This window comes from Bubalus bubalis, chromosome 18 (assembly GCF_019923935.1).
Source record: "Bubalus bubalis isolate 160015118507 breed Murrah chromosome 18, NDDB_SH_1, whole genome shotgun sequence".
NCBI classification, from domain to species: Eukaryota; Metazoa; Chordata; class Mammalia; order Artiodactyla; family Bovidae; genus Bubalus; species Bubalus bubalis.
The window spans coordinates 4,372,813-4,394,561 of record NC_059174.1 but is presented as its reverse complement, the minus strand read 5'-3'; the positions used below and the strand labels follow the sequence as shown (position 1 = coordinate 4,394,561).

At 48.6% G+C, this 21,749-nt stretch overlaps 1 protein-coding gene and 1 long non-coding RNA gene across 4 annotated transcripts in view; both read left to right on the top strand.

The window, feature by feature from the left end:
- Positions 1–21,749, top strand: part of ADAMTS18 (ADAM metallopeptidase with thrombospondin type 1 motif 18) — a 314,775-nt gene that overhangs the window by 146,962 nt on the left and 146,064 nt on the right. Inside the window, exons 1-2 of one of the 3 annotated variants that reach the window (XM_044931118.2) lie at positions 19,600–20,112; positions 20,207–20,297. The exons of the other annotated variants lie outside the window; for them this stretch is intronic. Coding sequence (XP_044787053.2) covers positions 20,023–20,112; positions 20,207–20,297 — 181 coding nt within the window. The 5' untranslated portion in view covers positions 19,600–20,022. Of the gene's footprint in view, positions 1–19,599; positions 20,113–20,206; positions 20,298–21,749 lie in introns of those variants that run through there. 3 annotated transcript variants of the gene reach the window in all.
- LOC123330215 lies at positions 575–14,998 on the top strand. Its single transcript, XR_006545945.2, has 2 exons — positions 575–947; positions 14,017–14,998. It is a non-coding gene; the product is annotated as an uncharacterized LOC123330215 (long non-coding RNA).

The window sequence follows — 21,749 nt, the reverse complement described above, 5'->3', positions numbered from 1 at the left end:
CCCACCAGGCTCTCCCGTCTCTGGGATTCTCCAGGCAAGAACACTGGAGTGGGTTGCCACTTCCTTCTCCAATGCATGAAAGTGAAAAGTAAAAGTCAAGTCGCTCAGTCGTGTCCAACTCTTAGCGACCCCATGGACTGCAGCCCACCAGGCTCCTCCGTCCATGGGATTTTCCAGGCAAGAGTACTGGAGTGGGGTGCCATCGCCTTCTCCATTGTCCAAGCCACCAAGGGCCTGAAAAGAAGAAAAAGTCCCCCAAGTGGGAGGAAGGGTAAATTCCTTCTCTGTGCTTGAGCTGGGACACGCACCTTGCCCTGCACTTGGACCTCAGCGCTCCTGGTTCTCAGGCCTTTGGGCCAGGCTTAGACCTGCCAGCCCACCCACCCCCGGCAGGTTCCCAGGCCTTCAGGCTTGAACTGTAACTGTGGCAACGGGTTTCCTGAGCCTCCAGCTTGCAGATGGCAGATGGTGGGGCTTCTCAGCCTCTATAACTGGGCGAGCCAATCCCTCAAACTAACTCTCCTTCTGTGTTTCTGTTTGTGTCCTATTGCTTCTGTTTCTCTGGAGAACCCTGACCAAGACAGCATTCTTCCACAATCAAAAACAAAAAGCATCTGGGTCTCCAAGCTTCCGGGGCAACTGCAGCAAACACAGATGCCTTCCCTGAGCGGTTTTGCGCAAACCAGAGGCGCTGGCTTCCACGTCTGGGTTGATGCAGGACAGGGGAGAGGACAGCGGGTGAGGGGAGAGTGTGTGGAGAGTTCAGGAGCAATCAGAAGACACGTGGAGGTGTGGGGGGTGTGGAGAGTTCAGGAGGAGTCAGAAGACACGTGCGGAGCACATGTCCAGACGTCTCTCCTGTTCTGGCAAGACCACTCGACTTCCAACAGCATTCGATACAGAGGGTTCACGGGTCACATCACTGCGGTCACGTTCTTGGGGACAGGGTAAGTCTAATCATCTGGCTTAACATAAAGATGCAGTTAAAAAATTCCCTGGTGGTCCGGTGGTTAAGACTCTGCATTCCAAATCCGGGGCCACAGGTTCAATCCCTGGTCGGGGAACTAAGATCCCACATGCTAAGCAGTGCAGCCAAAAAAACACAAAGATTCACAAAGACTATAATCTATGTGCTAGCTTAGAGTTTATCAATTGCTATTTATATTACCATCCTCACAGAACTGTTGTAAGGGTCAAAGTTAAAGAGCTGTAAAAATCTAATACCTACTAATTTTAATATCTGAGGTTACCTTTTCACAAACCGTTTCCTCTCTTTGCACCTGTTCAGGTTTCCTTGTCTTTACATTACACTGCATCCAACAGTGCATTCAACAGATATTGTCTTCAGTTTTGCTCTCTGTGTTTTTGTCCTTAGTTTCCTCCATCCTCTAGCAGGCCTCAAAGTTTTGCTTCTCTCAACGGCTATCCCCGTTCATTTGAGCATAGCTATGCTATCTTGCCTCGGGCCCATGACTTGCCTGGGTGAGTATTCTGGCACCCAGAGATAATCCGGGTGAATTATGAGTGTGTATTACAATGTGCTGCTGAAAGTTCAAGATGAATTTGAAATGCTGTCCATTCCCAGCTGCGATATTGTCTGGCTAAGCCTTCAGGGATGGGTCTATAGACATCTACTGCTAGACCCCAGGAATATGGTTCTTTCCTCCAATGAGGCCCCCTTGGAACCTGAAACTCTTACTGGCATGATGGGGATGGGGGGATATTGTACCGCTGGTCCAAGGCTTCCTTTCTAGTCACTTAGTCATGTCTGACTCTTTTCGACCCCATGGACTGTAGCCTGCCAGACTCCCCTGTTCACGGAATTCACCAGGCAAGAACACTGGGGTGGGTTGCCATTTCCTTCTCTAGGATCTTCCCAACCCAGGGATTAAACGCAGGTCTTCTGCATTGCAGGCAGATTCTTAACTGTTTGGGCCCCAGGGAAGCCCTTCATGTTTCATGCTACCCAGTAAAAAATGCTGAGATGGACCTTATATATGTTTCTGGAAAACAGACCCACTTTCAAATTCTGCCACTGCCATTTGCCCAGATTTTGTCAGTGCTGGGGGCAGTGGTTGTCTGACTCTCTTGAGACCCCATGGACTGTAGCCCGCCAGGCTCCTCTGGCCATGGGATTTCCCAGGCACGAATACTGGAGTGGGTTGCCGTTTTACCAGTAGGGAATTACTTATTTCTTTGTGCATTAGACATTCTCACTTTCATTTTCTGGATTAGGCAACTATGCTACAGAACACTCTGATGTTTCTGTTCTTGAAATGTTCATGGTGCTTGCCCTACTGTAAGCAACCAGTTAGTGAGAGTAACTTTGATTACCATTGTCAATTCTGCTGTTTGTTTATCAACCAAACTCGAGCCTCTGTATACTGCAGTGGAACTTTCTGAGACACACGTCTGCCTTTGTTCTTCTGTTTTCCTAGTTGTACATTATTAACAGCGTATGATACCTTTCATCTGTAAAATTACAGTTTTCATTGGGAAAAGAGATGGCCTCGTGAATGTCATGTTTTGTGGGTTGAATCACTAGGCTTGTGAACGAGATTCAAAGTAGGATGAAGGCTATCTATGGGACATGTGTTCAGCGGGTGCTTATCTTTTGCACGGTACTCACAAGCAAGGAGTAGACTCCAAACACATGCTCTTCTGAGGAGATACTGCTTTTCATCTGCCAGTGGACAAGGGGGGAGGACGAAGGGAGAACCCGATGCATTTACGTTGTCTTCCTAGCTGTCTCACTAGCTCGGGAACTTTGGCCAGTGACCTCACCTATCGATGAACACCAGTTTCCTTCTATGTTAGAGGAGATTGGAATAACCCCTTGGAGTGTTGTTGGAGGATTAAATGAGGAACCCTACAGAACATTCCCTGGCATAATGTTTGGCCCAGTGTAACTCAGGAATATGAGTCCCTGCCTCCCTTCCCCATTCTGGGCGTGATGGTGTCAGTATTCCCACCACTGCTACGATTATTACAGCTCAGCTGCCCCACAGCAAGAGAGCTTCCAAAGTGTGCTAAGTGTGCTGTGTCACACTCCTCTGATGGATTATGTCCCGGCTATTGACAGTGATGGTCCAGAGCATTTTAATACCTGCAGCGTATGCCGCATAGAACAGTAGTTACACAAAGCCGTTCACTATACCGGATGCAATCTCAGCTACGCAAAATGCGCTTTCAGAAGGAAGATACTGTGTTATCTGTAGTCAGCTTTGAGGGGCGGGTGATAAATTACTTTCATTCTCTCATCATACTTTCTTTTCCAAGGTTTTCAAAAAGAGTTCGTATTGGTTTTGTCACTATTCAAAAAAAAACACTTATTACTGTTCTTAAATTAAATCAAGATTTGCAAACATTCCATGCTAAGTCTGCTTGTCAGCTCTATGGTGTATGTGGCAATTTATCTCCTTTTTTTTTTTTTAAGAGGGGGTTTGTTTTTGTTTTGTTTTTGTCTGCATTCCCTTTCTGTGCTTTTTAGACCAGAGAACTGTTTGCTAATGAGAGCAGTGTGTTCAAAGCTGTATGTTTGTGAGAGATCTTTCATTTACTGTACAGCTAACTCATTGGGCAAAGCAATATTTAGGCAATTCTGAAGAAGGGTTTTTTTTTTTTTTTTTTTAAGGCATGAGGGAGCATGGGGGTGGGGTGGGGGAGGCTCAACTGTAATGATTTTCCTCTGTGTCATTTATCAGTTTTCCAGGGCTTTTCATTACGGCCGCGCTGGGCCATTTGAGGTGCCTGCTTTCTAATCAGCCCTGGCTGCCTTCCAGTCAGCCTCGGCGGAAACTCACTAGGCACAGGGTTTAATTGGGGCCACCCACCATGGAGGAGCTTCCCTGCTTTGTCCAGGGAGATGGAGGCTCTTAATGTGATGCACATAAAAACGTCCAGGACTGCAGGCCAGGCACCAGGGCTCTGATGTCCCGAGGCTGTTATTATGTCCCAGTTCAATGTCAGCTTTTCAAAGAGACTCCATCCAATCGTGGGGGAGGCCTGACCTCTCCCAAAGAGAGCACTAGAAAATACTGGGCTGCAGACTGGACACAACCCCGATGTTTGGAACCTCCCTAAATAGATCCCAGGCGGCTTTAAACATTCAAAATCTCCCCCTCCCCATCCTTTTTACGACGATCCCTCTGGCATCTTGGATTCGTTCAATTAATTCCTTGCAAAAGCCAGTGGAGTTCCAATTGCTGGTTTTAAATGATCTGCCTCTTGAAATGGTGCCTGGCAGCCTTGTGGACACGCCAGCCTCAGGCGTGGTGGGGCCCAGTCACCACACAGCTTCTGGAAACAGAACGCCTGTGTAACGGGGTGCAGGCGTCACGGAGCACCCTCGGCAGGTGGGTGAGTGTGTCATTGGGCAGCAGGGCCTCAGGAAGCCCAGGTCATGGTGGTTTTGGGTGATGCAGGTGAACCAAGGGAGCCGCGACCTCTTTGTGGGCTTCAGATGGGAAATGTTTAATTTGGATGTGATTACGTCATCTGTCAGCCTTCTGTTGGCTCTGCTTCCCGGCATAACAGAGAAGGATCCTAGAAATAGAGTGGACCTGCTTTGGCCTCCTGCAACCACGAAGCAGGGAAAGACATGGAGTGAGACAGGGAGAAATGAATGATAACGAGGCTGCCACTTATCAAGTGCTTCATCCAGCCCCTCCCCTGATGATCACGGTGACCCCTTTTACTCCCTCCTCCATCCTTGGGAGACAGCGCTGTTTTTAGTGCCATCATGTAAATGGGGAAACGGAGGCAGGGGACTACCTAAGTTCACCCAGTAGGTGTCAGTGTCGTATCCATTTGACTCTTGTGAAAAGTTCATGTGCGTACAGCCACCTGGGGACCTTGATCTCATGCAGGTTATCGACTGGTTCAGGATGAGATTCAGGTCCGAGGCTGGGTTGAGATGCCGCTGGTCTGGGGACTGCACTCTGAGTATGCAGGGAACAGACAACAGTCTTAACTGGCTGCATTTTAGATTCACCTGGAGCCAGGGACCTTTAAAAATACTCCCAATGTACATTCAGACCCAGAATCTCTGGCAGGGGTTGGGGGGCAGGGGGCAGCCAGGGTGCACCCAGGTTGAGCACAGTTAAAATGATTAGGGTGAGCCTCAAGGCCTTTAGACTTACTCAAACAGCAACAAAAACGTCAGGTCTGATTAGGAAGGGAGGGAGATAAAAGAAAGACCACTGTGTGTTGGAGGGTGAGGAAAGGAATAAAAATGAGGCCAAGTTGGGGAGTAAGGGAGGGGGTGAAATCAGTCAAAACAGCTGGCACTGGTTGGCAGGCAGGTATGGCACCTATTGGGTGGTGGATTTTGTTCCTCGCAGGAGGCAGGGTTGATAAGGTTCCCTGGTCCAGGCTGGCCCAGGAGGTGGGATAGAGAGCCTGCCTCAGCAGGCCAGGTCGTTTTCCTTCCAGGAGAGGAGATTTCAATTCAACAATGTTGTTGTGAGTTTTGGGCTTCCCTGGTGGCTCGGACAGTACAGATTCCACCTGCAGTGCAGGAGAACTGGGTTAGATCCCTGAGTTGGAAAGATCCCCTGGAGAAGCGATTGGTACCTCCAGTATTCTTGCCTGGAGATTTCCTTGGACAGAGGAGCCTGGTGGGCTATAGTCCACAGGGTCACAAAGAGTTGGACACAACTGGTTGACTAACACACACACACACACACACACACCCCATGAGTTTACCCTGTTCTTGGTACTGGAAACAAAGATTACAGGAGTATCATCTCTGCTCTAAGCAGCAGAAGAGGTGGTGGGGGTCGGGGTGGGGTCACAGCCTCCACACTTGTCTCACTGACCAATCAGAGGCTGAGGGAACACAGGGAGGTGGGTCTCGCCCAGCCCAGCCCAGCCCAGCCCAGCTGGGGTGATCAGGGGAGTGTGTCCTGGATGAGACACCTCCTTCTCCAAGTCTCGGGGTGACACGCTGAGGCCCTAGTTAAGGCAGTCGTGATGAGGAGGAAGGACTGACCGAGAGGCGTTTCTAAAGCAGGTTTGGTGACCAGTATGTCCCCATTCCCATCTGAAAAACCCGACAAATCTGTGGACATAACGAAACAGAAGCAGAATCACAGATACAGAGAACAAGCTAGTGGTCTCCAGTGGGGAGGAGGGCGGTATAGGGGTTGGAGAGAGGGAGGCACAAACTACTGGGTGTGAGGCAGGCTACGAGGGTGGATTGTACAACGTGGAGAACAGAGCCAATATTTTGTCATAACTATAAATGAAAAGCGGAGAAGGCAATGGCACCCCACTCCAGTACTCTTGCCTGGAAAATCCTTTGGATGGAGGAGCCTGGCGGGCTACAGTCCATGGGGGTCACTAAGAGTCAGACACGACTGAGCGACTTCCCTTTCACTTTTCACTTTCATGCATTGGAAAAGGAAATGGCAACCCACTCCAGTGTTCTTGCCTGGAGAATCCCAGGGATGGGGAGCCTGGTGGGCTGCCATCTATGGGGTCGCACAGAGTCAGACACGACTGAAGCAACTTAGCATAAATGAAAAGTGAGCTTCTAAAACTGTATTTAAAAAGTTTAAAAAGTTGATCAGTGGGAAAAAAAAATCTCCCCCTTCTCAGTTTGCCTCCCACATCTGAGGGAGGCACCCAAACTCCCCAACTTGGGATTCTGGGCAGATGGTCTCACACGGAGAGTGACTGATGGTTTATGCCTGGCACATTGCTGAGTTTAGATGCCTCTGATACATACACTTTAAAATATCCAGTAAGTGGCTGAGAGCATATATTTGGAGCTAGGAGTAGAGATTTGGGCTGGAAAATGAGATCTGGGAGCCACCAGCACATCAGGCGGGATTTGTACATCCAGGAATGGAGGTGGTTCTCTTGAGAGAAAAGACAAGGGGAGGAATGAAAGTCTGTGGACACCAACATTGAAGAGAAAGTGAAAAAGTGAAAGTCGCTCAGTCGTGTCAGACTCTTTGCGACCCCATGGACTGTAGCCCACCAGGCTCCTCTGTCCATGGGGATTCTCCAGGCAAGAATAGTATAGTGGGTTGCCATGCCCTCCTCCAGGGGATCTTCCCAACCCAGGGATTGAACCCAGTTCTCCCACATTGCAGGCGGATTCTTTACCAACTGAGCTACCAGGGAAACCCAAGAATACTGGAGTGGGTAGCCTATCCCTTCTCCAGGGGATCTTCCTGACCCAGGAATTGAACCAGGGTCTCCTGCATTGCAGGCGGATTCTTCACCAACTGAGCTGTCAACACTGAAGGGACATAAAAAGGGCAGGGGGATTATTTGATGGAAATTAAGTAAGAAAGGGAAAAACAGGACAAGGTAACAACCTCGAAGCTGAGCAGGTGAGAGATTTTTTTGAGAAGGAGACGGTGATCGTGAATTTCAGATGCTACAACAGTTTAAAGAAGACACACTGCCAAGGGTCTGGGTTCTCTTTCTCTTCGAGTGAAAGGAACGGGCCCACACGTTTCATGTCTCTGTATTCTTAAACAGCTTTTGTCATCTCATGATTTTGAGACGACCCCTTGGAGGCTGGCCTTGGTGGGGACAGTTTCAGGAGACTGGAGGCAGAAGCAGTGAAGGGTGAATGACCAAGGATGTCATACGAGTACCTTCACCTGCAGGCTCCAGCCTTTTGACAGAGCACCTTGAGAGATGGGAACACATGGGAAGGATGCTGAGGAAATGGATGGGGTGGGGGGGATGATGAAATCAGTCATTGGGAAATTGAAATGCAGTACACAGCAGTGGAATGAATGAATGAATCAATTTCTGTTCCCAGTCACTTTCCCAAGCTGAGAGAAGAAAAGACCTAGGAAAAGATTGCAACCCAGCCTGGCAGTGTGGATGGTCATGTCCTGTCTGGGCTTGAGTTGAAATGAAATCCAGTAGCTTATAGACTTCTTAATCCTGTCCCCAAAGGATTCAATAGCCCAGAGGGGTACTCTTGCCCTAATTTGCATAGCTTCCAATTTTTGGCTGCTTTGAACACTGGTGCAGAAGGGTACATATGCAGAGAAAGACAGATCATATAATATCGCTTACATGGTAGAATCTGAAAAGATGGTACAAATGAATTTACAAAACCGAGACAGACGCACAGACTTTGAAAACAAACCTATGGATGCACTCTTTTTGAATGCACACCCAGGCACTGTGTCTGGGAGCTGCAGTCCTGAAATTGAATGGAAGATATTGGGATCCAGCCTGGAGTTTGGATGAAAGAATATTCAGATGGCATCCTTCTCTGAGCCACAGTTCACAGTCTCAGAAAGTGGCATGTGAGTGAGTGAAAGTTACTCAGTTGTGTCCGACTCTTTGCAACCCCATGAACTATACAGCCCATGGATTTCTCTAGGCCATAATACTGGAGTGGGTAGCCTTTCCTTTCTCCAGGGGATCTTCCCAACCCAGGGATCGAACCCAGGTTTCCCGCATTGCAGGTGGATTCTTTACCAGCTGAGCCACAAGGGAAGCCCAGGAAGTGAAGTGGCTACAGCAATAAAGTTCAGAGAAGTTAAAAAAAAGGGGGTGGGGGAGAACAGCTATCGTTTATCAAGCACAGGAGGTTTGGGGTTCTGTCTCAGGCATTTTATACATTTTATTTTGACCATGATGAAGAAAAAAAGATGTAAAATAAGGATAGTTCAGCTTTTGTGAGAGAAGAGCATGTAAAGACTTTGCATTCAAGGTCACATAACAAAAATACAGGACTACTTTGAAACCCAATACAGACCAACGTAAAGGGGAAAGAAGTTGTAAAGTCTTTTCTTGGCTGAAATGGTGGTGGTTTAACTCAGATGACCATTATATCTACTACTGTGGGCAAGAATCCCTTAGAAGAAATGGAGTAGCCCTCATAGTCAACAAGAGTACAAAATGCAGTACTTGGATGCAATCTCAAAAATGACAGAATGATCTCTGTTCGTTTCCAAGGCAAACCATTCAATATCTCGGTAATCCAAGTCTATGCCCCAACCAGTAATACTGAAGAAGCTGAAGTTGAACAGTTCTATGAAGATATACAAGACCTTCTAGAACTAATACCCCAAAAAGATGTCCTTTTCATTATAGCGGCCTGGAATACAAAAGTAGGAAGACAAGAGATACTTGGAGTAACAAGCAAATTTGACCTTGGAGTACAAAATGAAGCAGGGCAAATTCTAACAGAGTTTTGCTAAGAGAATGCACAATTATAGCAAATACCCTCTTCCAACAGCACAAGAGAAGACTCTACACATGGACATCACCAGATGGTCAATACCAAAATCAGATTGATTATATTCTTTGTAGCCAAAGATGGAGAAGCTCTATACAGTCAGCAAAAACAAGACCAGGAGCTGACTGTGGCTCAGATCATGAACTCCTTATTGCCAAATTCAGACTGAAATTGAAGAAAGTAGGGAAAACCACTAGACCATTCAGGTATGACCTAAATCAAATCCCTTACAATTATAGAGCATGCATGACAAATAGATTCAAGGGATTAGAACTGAGAGAGTGCCTGATGAACTATGGATGGAGGTTTGTGACGTACAGGAGGCAGTGATCAAGATCATACCCAAAAACCTAGATGTCCATCGGTAGACGAACAGATAAGAAAGTTGTGCTATATATACACAGTGGAATATTACTCAGCTATTAAAAAGAAAGGATTTGAATCAGTTCTAATGAATGAGGTGGATGAAACTGGAGCCTAGAAAGAAAAACACCAATACAGTATATGAACACATATATATGGAATTTAGAAATGATAACAATGACTCTATATGCGAGACAGCACAAGAGACACAGATGTATAGAACAGACTTTTGGACTCTGTGGGAGAAGGTGAGGGTGAAATGATTTGAGAGAATAGTATTGAAACATGTATTTCACATATGGATGCGAAATAGATTCCCAGTCCAGGTTCGATGCATGAAACAGGCACTCAAAGCCGGTGCTCTGGGACAACCCAGGGGTATGGGATGTGGAGGGAGGTGGGAGGGGGGTTCAGGATGGGGGCACATGTACACCCATGGCTGATTCATGTCAATGTATGGCAAAACCACCACAATATTGTAAAGTAAATAGCCTCCGATTAAAATAATTAATTGAAAAAAAGACCATCCCCAAGAAAAAGAAATGCAAAAAGGCAAAATGAAAAGGCCTTAAAAATAGCTGAGAAAAGAAGAGAAGTGAAAAGCAAAGGAGAAAAGGAAAGATATACCCATTTGAATGCAGAGTTCCAAAGAATAGCGAGGAGAGATAAGAAAGCCTTCCTCAGTGATCAGTGCAAAGAAATAGAGAAAAACAATAGAATGGGAAAGGCTAGAGAGCTCTTCAAGAAAATTAGAGATACCAAGGGAACATTTCATGCAAAGATGGGCTCAATAAAGGACAGAAGTGGTACTGACCTAACAGAAGCAGAAGATATTAAGAAGAGGTGGTAAGAATACACAGAAAAACTGTACGAAAAGATCTTCATGTCCCAGATAATCATGATGGTGTGATTACTCACCTAGAGCCAGACATCCTGGAATGGAAAGTCAAGTGGGCCTTAGGAAGCATCACTACAAACAAAGCTAGTAGAGGTGATGGGAATTCCAGGTGAGATATTTCAAATCCTAAAAGATGATGCTGCAAAAGTGCTGCACTCAATATGCCAGCAAACTTGGAAAACTCAGCAGTGGCCACAGGACTGGAAAAGGTCAGTTTTCATTCCAATCCCAAAGAGAGGTAATACCAAAGAATGTTCAAACTACTGCACAATTGCATTCATCTCACACGCTAGCAAAGTAATGCTCAAAATTCTCCAAACCAGGCTTCAACAGTATGTGAATGGAGAACTCCAGATGTTCAAACTGGGTTTGGAAAAGGCAGAGGAACCAGAGATCAAATTGCCACATCCATTGGATCATCAAAAAAGCAAGAGAGTTCCAGAAAAACATCTATTTCTGCTTTCTTGACTACGCCAAAGACTTTGATTGTATGGATCACAACAAACTGTGGAAAACTCTTCAAGAGATGGGAATATCAGACCACCTGACCCTGCCTCCTAAGAAATCTGTATGCAGGTCAAGAAGCAACATTTAGAATTGGACATGGAACAACAGACTGTTTCCAAATTGGGAAAGGAATACATCAAAGCTGTATATTGTCACTCTGTTTATTTCACTTATATGCAGAGTATATCATGAGAAACGCTGGGCTGGATGAAGCACAAGCTGGAATCAAGATTGCCGGAGACATATCAATAACCTCAGATATGCAGATGACACCACCCTTATGGCAGAAAGTGAAGAAGAGCTAAAGAGCCTCTTGATGAAAGTGCAAGAGGAGAGTGAAAAAGTTGGCTTAAAACTCAACATTGAGAAAACTAAGATCGTGGCATCTGGTCCCATCACTTCATGGCAAATAGATGGAGAAACAAAAGAAAGAGTGACAGACTTTATTTTTTTGGGCTCCAAAATCACTGCAGTTGGTGACTGCAGCCATGAAATTAAAAGATGCTTGCTGCTTGGAAGGAAAGTTGACCAACCTAGACAGCATATTAAAAAGCAGAGACATCGCCTTGCCAACAAAGGTTGGTCTAGTGAAAGCTTTGGTTTTTCCAGTGGTCATGCGTGGATGTGAGAGTTGGACCATAAAGAAAGCTGAGTGCCGAAGAATTGATGCTTTTGAACTGTGGTGTTGGAGAAGACTCTTGAGAGTCCCTTGGGCTGCAAGGAGATCCAACCAGTCCATCCTAAAGGAAATCAGTCCTGAATATTCACTGGAAGGACTGATGCTGAAGCTGAAACTCCAATATTCTGATTACCTGATGAGAAGAACTGACTCATTAGAAAAGACCCTGATGATGGGAAAGATTGAAGGTGGGAGTAAAAGAGTATGACAGAGGACGAGATGGTTGGATGGCATCACCGACTCGATGGACATGAGTTTGAGCAAGCTCTGGGAGTTGGTGATGGACAGGGAGGCCTGGCGTGCTGCGGGCCATGGGGTTGCACAGAGTCAGACACAGCTGAGCGACTGAAGTGAACTGAACTCAGGGATGAAAGGAGCAGGTACAAGAATCCTGATCTTAAACTGGAGCATGTTTATTTTCCTCTTCTTACTTGATGGATTTCATTTTTACAGCTCAGGTCTTACTTGATGGATTTCATTTTTACAGCTCAGGAGGATGGCTGTTGACAAACCCAGGCTTAATCACATATTGTGACAACCCCAGCTGGAAGATGGGTTCATTCTCCCACACTGTGGGGATCAACAGCAGTGATAGCAGGTCACATGAGTCCAGACTCTACCTTTTTGGCCAATGATTTTTTGCCTAAAAGAAAGTGTTACAGTGTTCAGGCCTGTCTAAATCATGAATCAGGGGTTCCCTGGTCATTCGGTGGTAAAAAACCTGCCGGCCAGTGTGAGAGACACGAGTTCAATCCCAGGGTCAGGAAGATCTCCTGGAGAAGGAAATGGCAACCCACCCCAGTCTTCTTGCCTGGAAAATATCATGGACAGAGAAGCCTGACAGGCGATAGTCCCTGGAGTCGCAAAAGTGTCAGGCATGACTCAGCCACTGAACAACAAATCATGGATTAAACCAGAAGAAAAGAGATGGAGATGTTTAGAAGGCAAAGCACTGTCTCCAAAATTCAAAAATCAAATCAAACAGCAAATCCTTCCGGCTCATCACTCTGTCGAGGATCCAATCTCAAGCCCGTCCTTGATTCTTTCTGTTACTCTTTACTTCCTCCGTGAATAAGAAATGAGTCACAGGCATTCCAGAAGCTTTCAGTGCTGTCGGCTAGGCAGCGGCGCTGGCATCCACATGGAGGTGTAAGTACAGTGGGCCGCAGCTACGGGCTTGTAATCTATTTAGTTACATCAGAAACACCCAGGTGTTAGTTCAACAACAGACGTCTGGGCTGTGTCCCAGACCCGCGTAATTGGAATATGCATGGCAATGCCCGGGAATGTCAGTTCTAACAGCTGCCCAGATGATTCTGATTAGCAGGGGTCGTTCCCCGTCTTGGCCGTCCCAGGCTTCGGGCAGATGGGCTGGTGTTAAAGACATGAGTTTGGGAGTCACGGGGGCAGGTGTCTAAGCCTGCATGTGATGAGATCTGATGGCGGATGGGAGCGAATACTTCATGTTGACCAAAGTCATTTCCCTTTCTCATGTAGCCTGAGCTTTTCCAGAGCTTTTGCAAAGTACATGTTCCGCCCTTCACTGTGCAGAGAGTGCAGAACTTGGCCTCGAGTTCGCCTGTGGGAACAGGGAGTCTAGTTGTAATGCTACCTCTTCAGCCTGGGGCAGACAAGCTACTTTTAATTGTAGGGCTTGGGAAAAGGCTGAAAATAGAGCCGGGGAGCAACTCATGTAGGCAGAGCAAGGGAAGCTGAGGTGAATAAAGGAACCCTCATCAGAGGGACAGGCACACATGGCAAAGAGAAGAAATCAGTGCTGATGTCCCAGGAAAGCGCCATGAAAGACTGAACATAATTCGAGCTGAGGGAGCAGTTGGTAATTCCTAAATTGTGGTTGTGGATAATCTCCTGTCACCAACAAAAATCAGCTTATGCATGTCATTTGTTGGAATTTCACTTTTTATTTCGTGCAGTAAAGGAAACACATTACCTATCTGGATGTGTGTGTTACTTGCTCAGTCGTGTCCAACTCTTTGCAACCCGTAGCTCTCCAGGCTCTTTTGTCCATGGATTTCTCAGGCAAGAATACTGGAGTGGGTATTCCCTTCTCCAGGGGATCTTCCCAACCCAGGGATTGAACCCAGGCGGATTCTTTACCGTCTGAGCCCCCAGGGAAGCCCGTCTTTCTGGGCTTCTCCCCGTCTCCCCGCTTCTGAGGGCAGTGTGGTTAACTGCACCTTGTTTTCCGGGCCACTGGCCAGAAGGCGGCCCCCTTGCCTCACACGGTTCAAGGCTTGAAATCCACGTCCATCTCTTTATTTTTCTTTTTGGCTACTGTGTTGAAATAAGTAAAGTCCTGTCCTCTGTTTCTCGTTTCTCCTGCTCTAGGTTTGGACACATGGCTTTGGACAACTTACTTTCTACAGGAAACTGTCAGAAATCTGTTCAGTAAAACCTGACAGGCCATTCAGGGCAGCTGTAAAACTCCGGAGGAGAGACAGCGTTCCTCCTTGGAAGTCAGCTGATGGGGGCCGGAGTGCTGGAGACTACATGTTTCTTTCTTTCTGTGGGGGAGACCCTTGCCTCCTTCTACAGCAGAGATCAAGGGAAAAGTGAATCAACAACAGGGATCACTGTTTATTTCTTGCTCTGGCCAGAAGGAGGTACTTGATTGAAGCATATTTTGGGGAAAAAAGGTTAAACTGATGTCCGTGTAAAAAGATGAGAAATCAATGCCTAGAAGTGTGCTGTTGATTTTAAAGGATGGAAGGGGGGGGATGTTCTTAGGTGTGCCTCTTCACGTCCACTTCCCTGCCATGTCTTCCCCTCCTTCTTACAAATATTTACTGAATGCCCGCTATGTGCATGGCTCTGGGCTTAGTTTGACAGAATACACCAAGACAGCAATTACTTTCTCTTTTCCCCATTGGTTCCTGCAACATTTGTGCCCCTGCCCCACACTCACATAGTGAAATCTAACACCCAGCGTGAAGGCACTGGGAAGTGAGAACTTTGGGAGCTGACTGGGCCTTGAGGGCTGAGCCCCCATGAAAGGGATTAGTGCCCTTAGAAAAGAGACTGCAGAGAGCTCCCTGGCCCCTGCAACCACATGAGGACACAGCAAAACAATGGCAGTCTATGAAGCAGGATCTCACCAGACACCAAACAAACCTGCTGGAACCTTGATCTTGAACTCCCTAAACTCCAGAACTGTAAGAAATACATTTTGTTGTTCCTAAGCCACTGCGGCCGTGGTATTCTGTTACAACAGCTCAGATGGACTGAGATGGATTAGTATGAACTTTAGACACTCTTTATGGTCTCTTATAGTTTTAAAGTCAATTCAGATAAATCTGAATATTTCAGAAGCTGATTGTTGTTTTTCACTCGGTGGTGTCCGACTCCTTGTGACTCCATGGACTACAACACACCAGGCTTCCCTGTCCTTCACTATCTCCCAGACCTTGCTTAAACTCATGTCCAATGATGCCAATGATGCCATCCAACCATCTCATCCTCTGTCGACCCTCCTCCTCCTGCCCTCAATCTTTCCCAGCATCAGGGTCTTTTTCAATGAGTCGGCTCTTCGCATCAGGTGGCCAAAGTATTGGAGCTTCAGCATCAGTCCTTCCAAGGAATATTCAGGGTTGATTTCCTTTAGGGTGGACTGGTTAGATCTCCTTGCAGCCCAAGGGACTCTCAAGAGTCTTCTCCAGCACCAGAGTTCAAAAGCATCAATTCTTTGACACTCAGCCTTCTTTATGGTCCAACTCTCACATCCACACATCACTACTGGAAAAACCATAGCTTTGACTAGATGGACCTTTGTTGGCAAAGTGATGTCTTTCTTTTTTAATACGCTGTCTAGGTTGGTCATAGCTTTTCTTCTAAGAAGCAAGTGTCTTTTCATTTCGTGGCTGCAATCATTGTCTAAGTGATTTTGGAGCCCAAGGAAATAAAGTCACTCACTGTTTCCATTTTTTCCCATCTATTTGCCATGAAGTTATGGGACTGGATGCCAGGATCTTAGTTTTTAGAATATTGGGTTATAAGCCAGCTTTTTCACTCTTCTCTTTCACCTTCATCAAGAGGTTCTTTAGTTCCCCCTCACTTTCTGCCATAAGGGTGGAGTCATCTGCATATCTGAGGTTATTGATATTTCTCCCAGCAATCTTGATTGCAGCTTGAGCTTCATCCAGCCCAGCATTTCCCATGATGTACTCTGCATAGAAGTTAAATGCTCCTTTGCTATTCAGAACCTAAAGGACCATGCGCTTCTGACTCTCTGTCACCATCTAGAGGCAATTTATACATATTGCAGGGCTAGTTCCCAGAACATGGAAAATCATCCCAGAAGTGGTGGCTTTGCAGTCTGTGTATTGGCCCTGCAGAAGAAAGTGGGCCCAGTCTTCTGCAAACGCACAGACCCTTTGTCGTAAGTGTGGGAGTGCTACTGGCATCCAGTGAGTAGAGGCCACAGGTGCTGCTCAGTGTCCTACAGTGTGTGGGACAGCCCCCACCCCAGAAGATTATCCAGCCCCCAGGGTCAAAGGTGCTACGGGTGAGAAGCACAGGTAAAACGTGTTCTCTGAGACTCAAGCCCTGACCATGGAAAAGAACTTATATTCTTGGCTGCAAAGAAGCAAGACCAAAGGGGGTGTGTATGACTTCACACAAAGATGTCTCACTGGAGAAATGCTGATGAGAGACACGGTTTTATTGGGCCGAGTGTGGACAAGCCACATACCCCTCCAACTTTTAGAAGCACTGAAGTCACCTCTGTCAGAATCACGTGCACCTGCTGGCTGCAAATACATATGTGGGCCCAAGGCCAAGTCTACCCAATCAGAATGCCCAAGGCCAAGTCTACCCAATCAGAATGCCCAAGGCCAAGTCTACCCAATCAGAATGCCCATGGCCGGTTGCCCCGGGCATCTGTGTTTCCAGCCAACATCAGGGGTGATTTCATGCATGTTCCAGTTTGACACAGGATGGATGAAGTAACAGGGATACAGAGTATCATCTATTTTTTTTTAACTGTTATTTTTATTTTTTTAGTTGTGCTATGCAGGCTGTAGGATGTTCGTTTCCTGAGCAGGGATCGAAGCTGCACCCCCTGCAGTTAAAGCACGGAGTCTTTTTTAGAACTTTCTATTTTGTATGGGGGTAGAGTTGATTAACAAACAACGTTGTGATAGGTGAACAGCAAAGGGACTCAGCCGCACATGTATCCATTCTCCCCCAAATTCCCCTCCCATCCAGGCTGTCACATAACTCTGAGCACAGTTCCGTGTGCGATACAGGAGGACCTTGTTGGTTATCCATTTTAAATATAACATGGTGTACATGTCCATCCCAAGCTCCCTAACTATCCCTTCCTCCCATCCTTCGCCCAGCAACCGTAAGCTCATTCTTGAAGTCTGTTTCTGTTTGGTAGGTAAGTTCATTTATGTCACTTCTTTTTAGATTCCACACATAAGGGATGTCATACACTATTTCTCCTTCTCGGTCTGACTTAACTTCACTCAGTATAACACTCTCTGGGTCCACCCATTTTGCTGCAAATGGTATTATTTCCTTCTTTTAAATGGCTGAGTAATATTCCATAGTATATGTGCCACATCCTCTCTATCCATTCCTCTGTCCATGGACATTTAGATTGGGTAGCGTGGAGTCTTGATCACTGGAAACGAAAGAAAGTGAAAGTGTAGTCACTCAGTCATGTTCGACACTTTGCGAGTTCATGGACTGTAGCTTGCCAAGCTCCTCTGTCCATGGAATTCTCCAGGCAAGAATACTGGAGTGGGTTGCCATAACCAGTGAACAGCCAGGGAATTCCCTGATCATATTTTTAAAGCTCACTTAGAAAGGGCTCAGGAAAAAACATTCACTTAATCCTTGGCATTGGCCACCCAATGCGGCCACACTTTGGCCACCTGATGTGAAGAACTGACTCACTGGAAAAGACCCCTGATGCTGGGAAAGATTGAAGGCAGGAGGAGAAGGGGATGACAGAGGATGAAATGGTTGGATGGCATCACCGACTCGATGGACATGAGTCTGAGCAAGCTCCAGGAGTTGGTGATGGACAGGGAAGCCTGGCGTCTTGCAGTCCATGGGGTCGCAAAGAGTTGGATACGACTGAGCCACTGGACTGAACTGAACTGAATCCTTGGGAGAGCCTTTGGCTGTATTAATGTTTACTCCTGTTTTGCAGATTATAAAATGTAGGTCCCAAGATCTTTAACAGATTGTTGTGAAACACAAGTGATTTGTTTAACCTGGATTTGTCTCACTGTGCTCAGTCATGTTTGATTCTTTGCAACCCCATGGACTGTATGCCACCAGGCTCCTCTGTCCATGGGATTTCCCAGGCAAGAATACTGGAATGGGTTGCCATTTCCTCCTCCGGGAGATCTTTCCAACCCAGGAATCGAACCTGTGTCTCCTGCATTGGCAGGTGGATTTTTTTTTTTTTTAACCACTGAGCCAGTGGTGGGAAGGTAGGAAACCCTTTCCAAAGTGTCCCCACCCCACCCCCTGCAGAAGGTGTATCACTTTCTCTGCTTTTCTAGCCCCAAGTTTAGATTTTTACTGACGCATTTCAGGACTCTGAAAACACACACACGAAGATACACACACACTGCTCTTAAATCTAAGTTTCCTCTGTGCATCACCCTGCCACCCCCAGGCCAACAAGGTCCTATTGATCTGACAGTCTACTTTCCTGCATCTGGCCTGTAAGCCTTCCATCAAGGCAGGTGCTATGTGCTAAGCTGCTCCCGTGCTGAGTCTTTGCAACGCCATGGACTGTAGGACACCAGTCTCCTCTGTCCATGGGGCTTCTCCAGGCAAGAATACTGGAGTGGGTTGCCATTTCTGCCTCCAGGGGTTCTTCCAGACCCCGGGATGGAACCCTGGTCTCTTATGTCTCCAGCTTTGGCAGGCGAGTTCTTTACCACTAGCGCCACCTGGCAAGCCATGGCAGGTACATTTCCTACTTGGGGACCTTCTCTTAAGTTGACACGCAAGACAGCACTCGTCTCTTTCTTTATAAAACTGATCTTCGGTCTTACTTGAAATATCAGCTCCTCACAGACATCTTACAGTCACACACATAGTTTGAGCTCTCTTCCATCCCCTAACTACATTAGATTCTGCTAGTCTTCTTTCTAATTGAGGGGTCCATTCTTTTCCTGTAGGGTCTCTGTGATAATTTTTGTTCTCAGATGGGAGAGTTACCCCTTGAGGGTTTTTTCCATTAGCCTGTGAGGAGGATATACTTTGTTATCCCTGCCAACAGTAGGGATCAAAAGATCAGATAAGTGTGGTGAGTACGCGACAGGCACAGCGCAGACGGGCTTCACGTCCATGGTGAAGGCGGCGGCTCACTTTGTAGGCTGTGGGGTCCGGGGCCAGGTTGAGGAGCTGGAAACGCGGTCACTGGTATAGGCGAGGCCACCGCCGGCCAGCCTGGGTTTTCACACGCTCTTGCTTGCAGCCCCCCAGGCCGCCGGAGATGTGCGAGTTACCGGGACTACTCGTTGGGTGAGCGAGGCCATTGTGCCCCTAGCCGGGCAGTTCCTCGTCCCCATTAAGGGGTTAGTAAGTCTCACCTGTGCAAGGAGAGGGCCCGCGGGAAGCGAGTTGAAGCAGGGGAGAGTCCCTGGCCCTTTGGAGGCTCTGAGAACGCTCCGTACCTACGCTGTCTAGCCAGGAGACTTGCAAAAGTAACGTCTGCACAGGCAGCCGGAGGAGTGGCGCCCCTCACCTGAACGGCCCCCTCCCCGCGCTCGGCTCTTCAGTCCTCGCGCTCCGGTGACGCTTTCCCAGCTTGGCCCAGGGCGCTCCCCTCCCTCCCTGGGCGGCCGGTCCCTCCTTCCCCTCCCTCCCCCACAACCTCTCCTCCCCCTGCGCCCCCTCCCTCGGAGCGGGAGCGGGGAATCCCACGCCCTCGCACCAGCCCGGGGGCTCGGACGGGCCCGGGAGCCGCTGGTCGCCAATCACCGTGCGGTGGAGAGGCGGGCGCTCGGCTCCGGCGCGCCGGGGGAGCCAGCTGGCGCTGCTGGACCCGGGAGCCTCAGACGCTCACCCCGACACAGAGCGACGCGCGGACCGCAGGGCGGGCGCGGACACAGCGCCTCAACCGTCTGCGCTCCGAGGCGCGCGCCCGCCCCGGCCCCGGGGCGCCCCAGGGAGGAGCAGGCGGCTCGGCGCTAGCCGGCATCGGCGGGCGGGCGGGCGCCGGGAGCCTGAGCTGGGGAGTCCCGAGGCGCCCGGCCCGCGATGTGAGCGGCGACGGCGGCTCCCACCTGGCGCCGCACCTGGAGCGCAGCGCTCCGGGGCGGCGGGGAGAATGCGCGCCGCCCGCAGCCGCCGCGCCCGCCCCTGACCATGGAGTGCGCCCTCTTGCTCGCGTGCGCCCTCCCCGCCGCCCGCTCGGGCCCGCCGTGGGGGCCGGCGGCGCGCGGGCGCGTGGCTAAGGCAGGTGCCGGGCGAGGGGCGCGCCGCCGGCGGGGGGGCCCGGGACGCCGGCCCCGCCGCGCCCTCACGCGCCGGGTCACCTTTTCCTTTGCAGGCGCTCCAGCTGTGCTGCCTCTGCTGCGCGTCGGTCGCCGCAGCCTTAGCCAGTGACAGCCGCGGCGGGGACGGCAGCGGATTAAACCACGGTTCGTATTCGCCCCCTCCCCGCCCCGAGAAGAGCTTTTCCAGGCACTTTGTCCCTTCTTTCCTTCCAAAGAAAGACAAGGTAGAACAACTCCCTTTCTCTCCCCCACGTGGCAGGTGTGCGCGTGTCCTGGATACACGGGTCCTGTTTGGAGAGGGGGAATGTGGCCAGGACTTTGAATTTATCATGGGAATCAGGGCCTCAAGCTGCAAGTCGCGTAAAGGAGAAAACAGTCCTTTCCCCCTTTCCCTCGTTCACAGACGGGTGGTTTAAAAAAAAAAAATCTGTGCTGCGGTGAGAAATTAGAAAGTGAATGGACATTGACCAGGTGGCTGATATCAAAAGGCACTTTCTCCATTTCCTTCTTCTTTCGAGAAAGAACACGTCCCCTTCTTCCTCCATCTTCACCATCCCCCCCAACTCCCCTCTCCCCCACCTTCCCTCCCTCACCTCTCCACTCCTGTTCCTTTTATCCTTTTCCCATCTTCTTACTCCCTTTTCTCTTCTCTTGTATCATTGATTCCCAAAGATCACCAGAGGAAAGCAGGTAGCTTCTCTGGGGGGCGAGGGGTGGGGGAGGGGGGGTGCCTCTTCTGAGGTTTCCTGGCTGCAAACATCCAGAACACGCTTTACTTCTGTTATTTATTAACTTCTCCCTGGCACCTGGAAGGAAAATCCTTGTTTCCATTGTTCCCATCAGCTGCTGGGGAACAGCTAATTCCTGACCCAAGGTTTCTACAGCAAGACCTTGATGTCCAGCTGGGGTTCTATCACTTTTTCAGCCTTCCGCGGCCTTATCTCCTCCTCTCGGGGAATCAGGGATCCTTTTGGGGAGGAGAGGATGGCAGAGTCATGGAAAAGGCCGTGCCACCCAGGAGTGGGTGAGTGAGGGGACCCAGGAGAGCCAAGAATTTGCCCTTGAGAAATTCACCGTTTGTCCAACCAGAAAAGCTGGCTGCAGTTTCTAAAACAACCCCTCATTGTTTCATCAGGGCCAAATGGCTTGAGATCCCCTCCATTCCAGTCTCCACCTGTAAGCACCTCATGTTAGGTAGCCCCTGGGCTGATTAATCAGATCACTCACTGCAGGGGCTCTGAGTACCCCTCTTCCCACGAGGCACTGAATATTACCATCAGCCCACTGGTTCACCCTCCCTTTGCAAACAAACCAGCAGCAGGTGTCTCTGCTGGTAGGGGGCTTTGCAGGCTGATCCGAGGAAGGCTGGCTGGATAAGGCTCCTGTGTGTTCTCCCAGCTAAGAGCAGGCAGAGCTTCAGGTGGCTTTGCACAAGGAGGTAAGAATCAACGTAGCATAGAGACTGTCAGGAGCATGTGTGATTTTGACAATTAGGTTTTAGCCTGGGGGAGGGAGGAGGTGTTTTCTTGCTGTGTTTCATCAAAAAGCCTTGTACACGGAAAACACCATAGTAGAGGTTTTGAAGGGAAGTGGTAT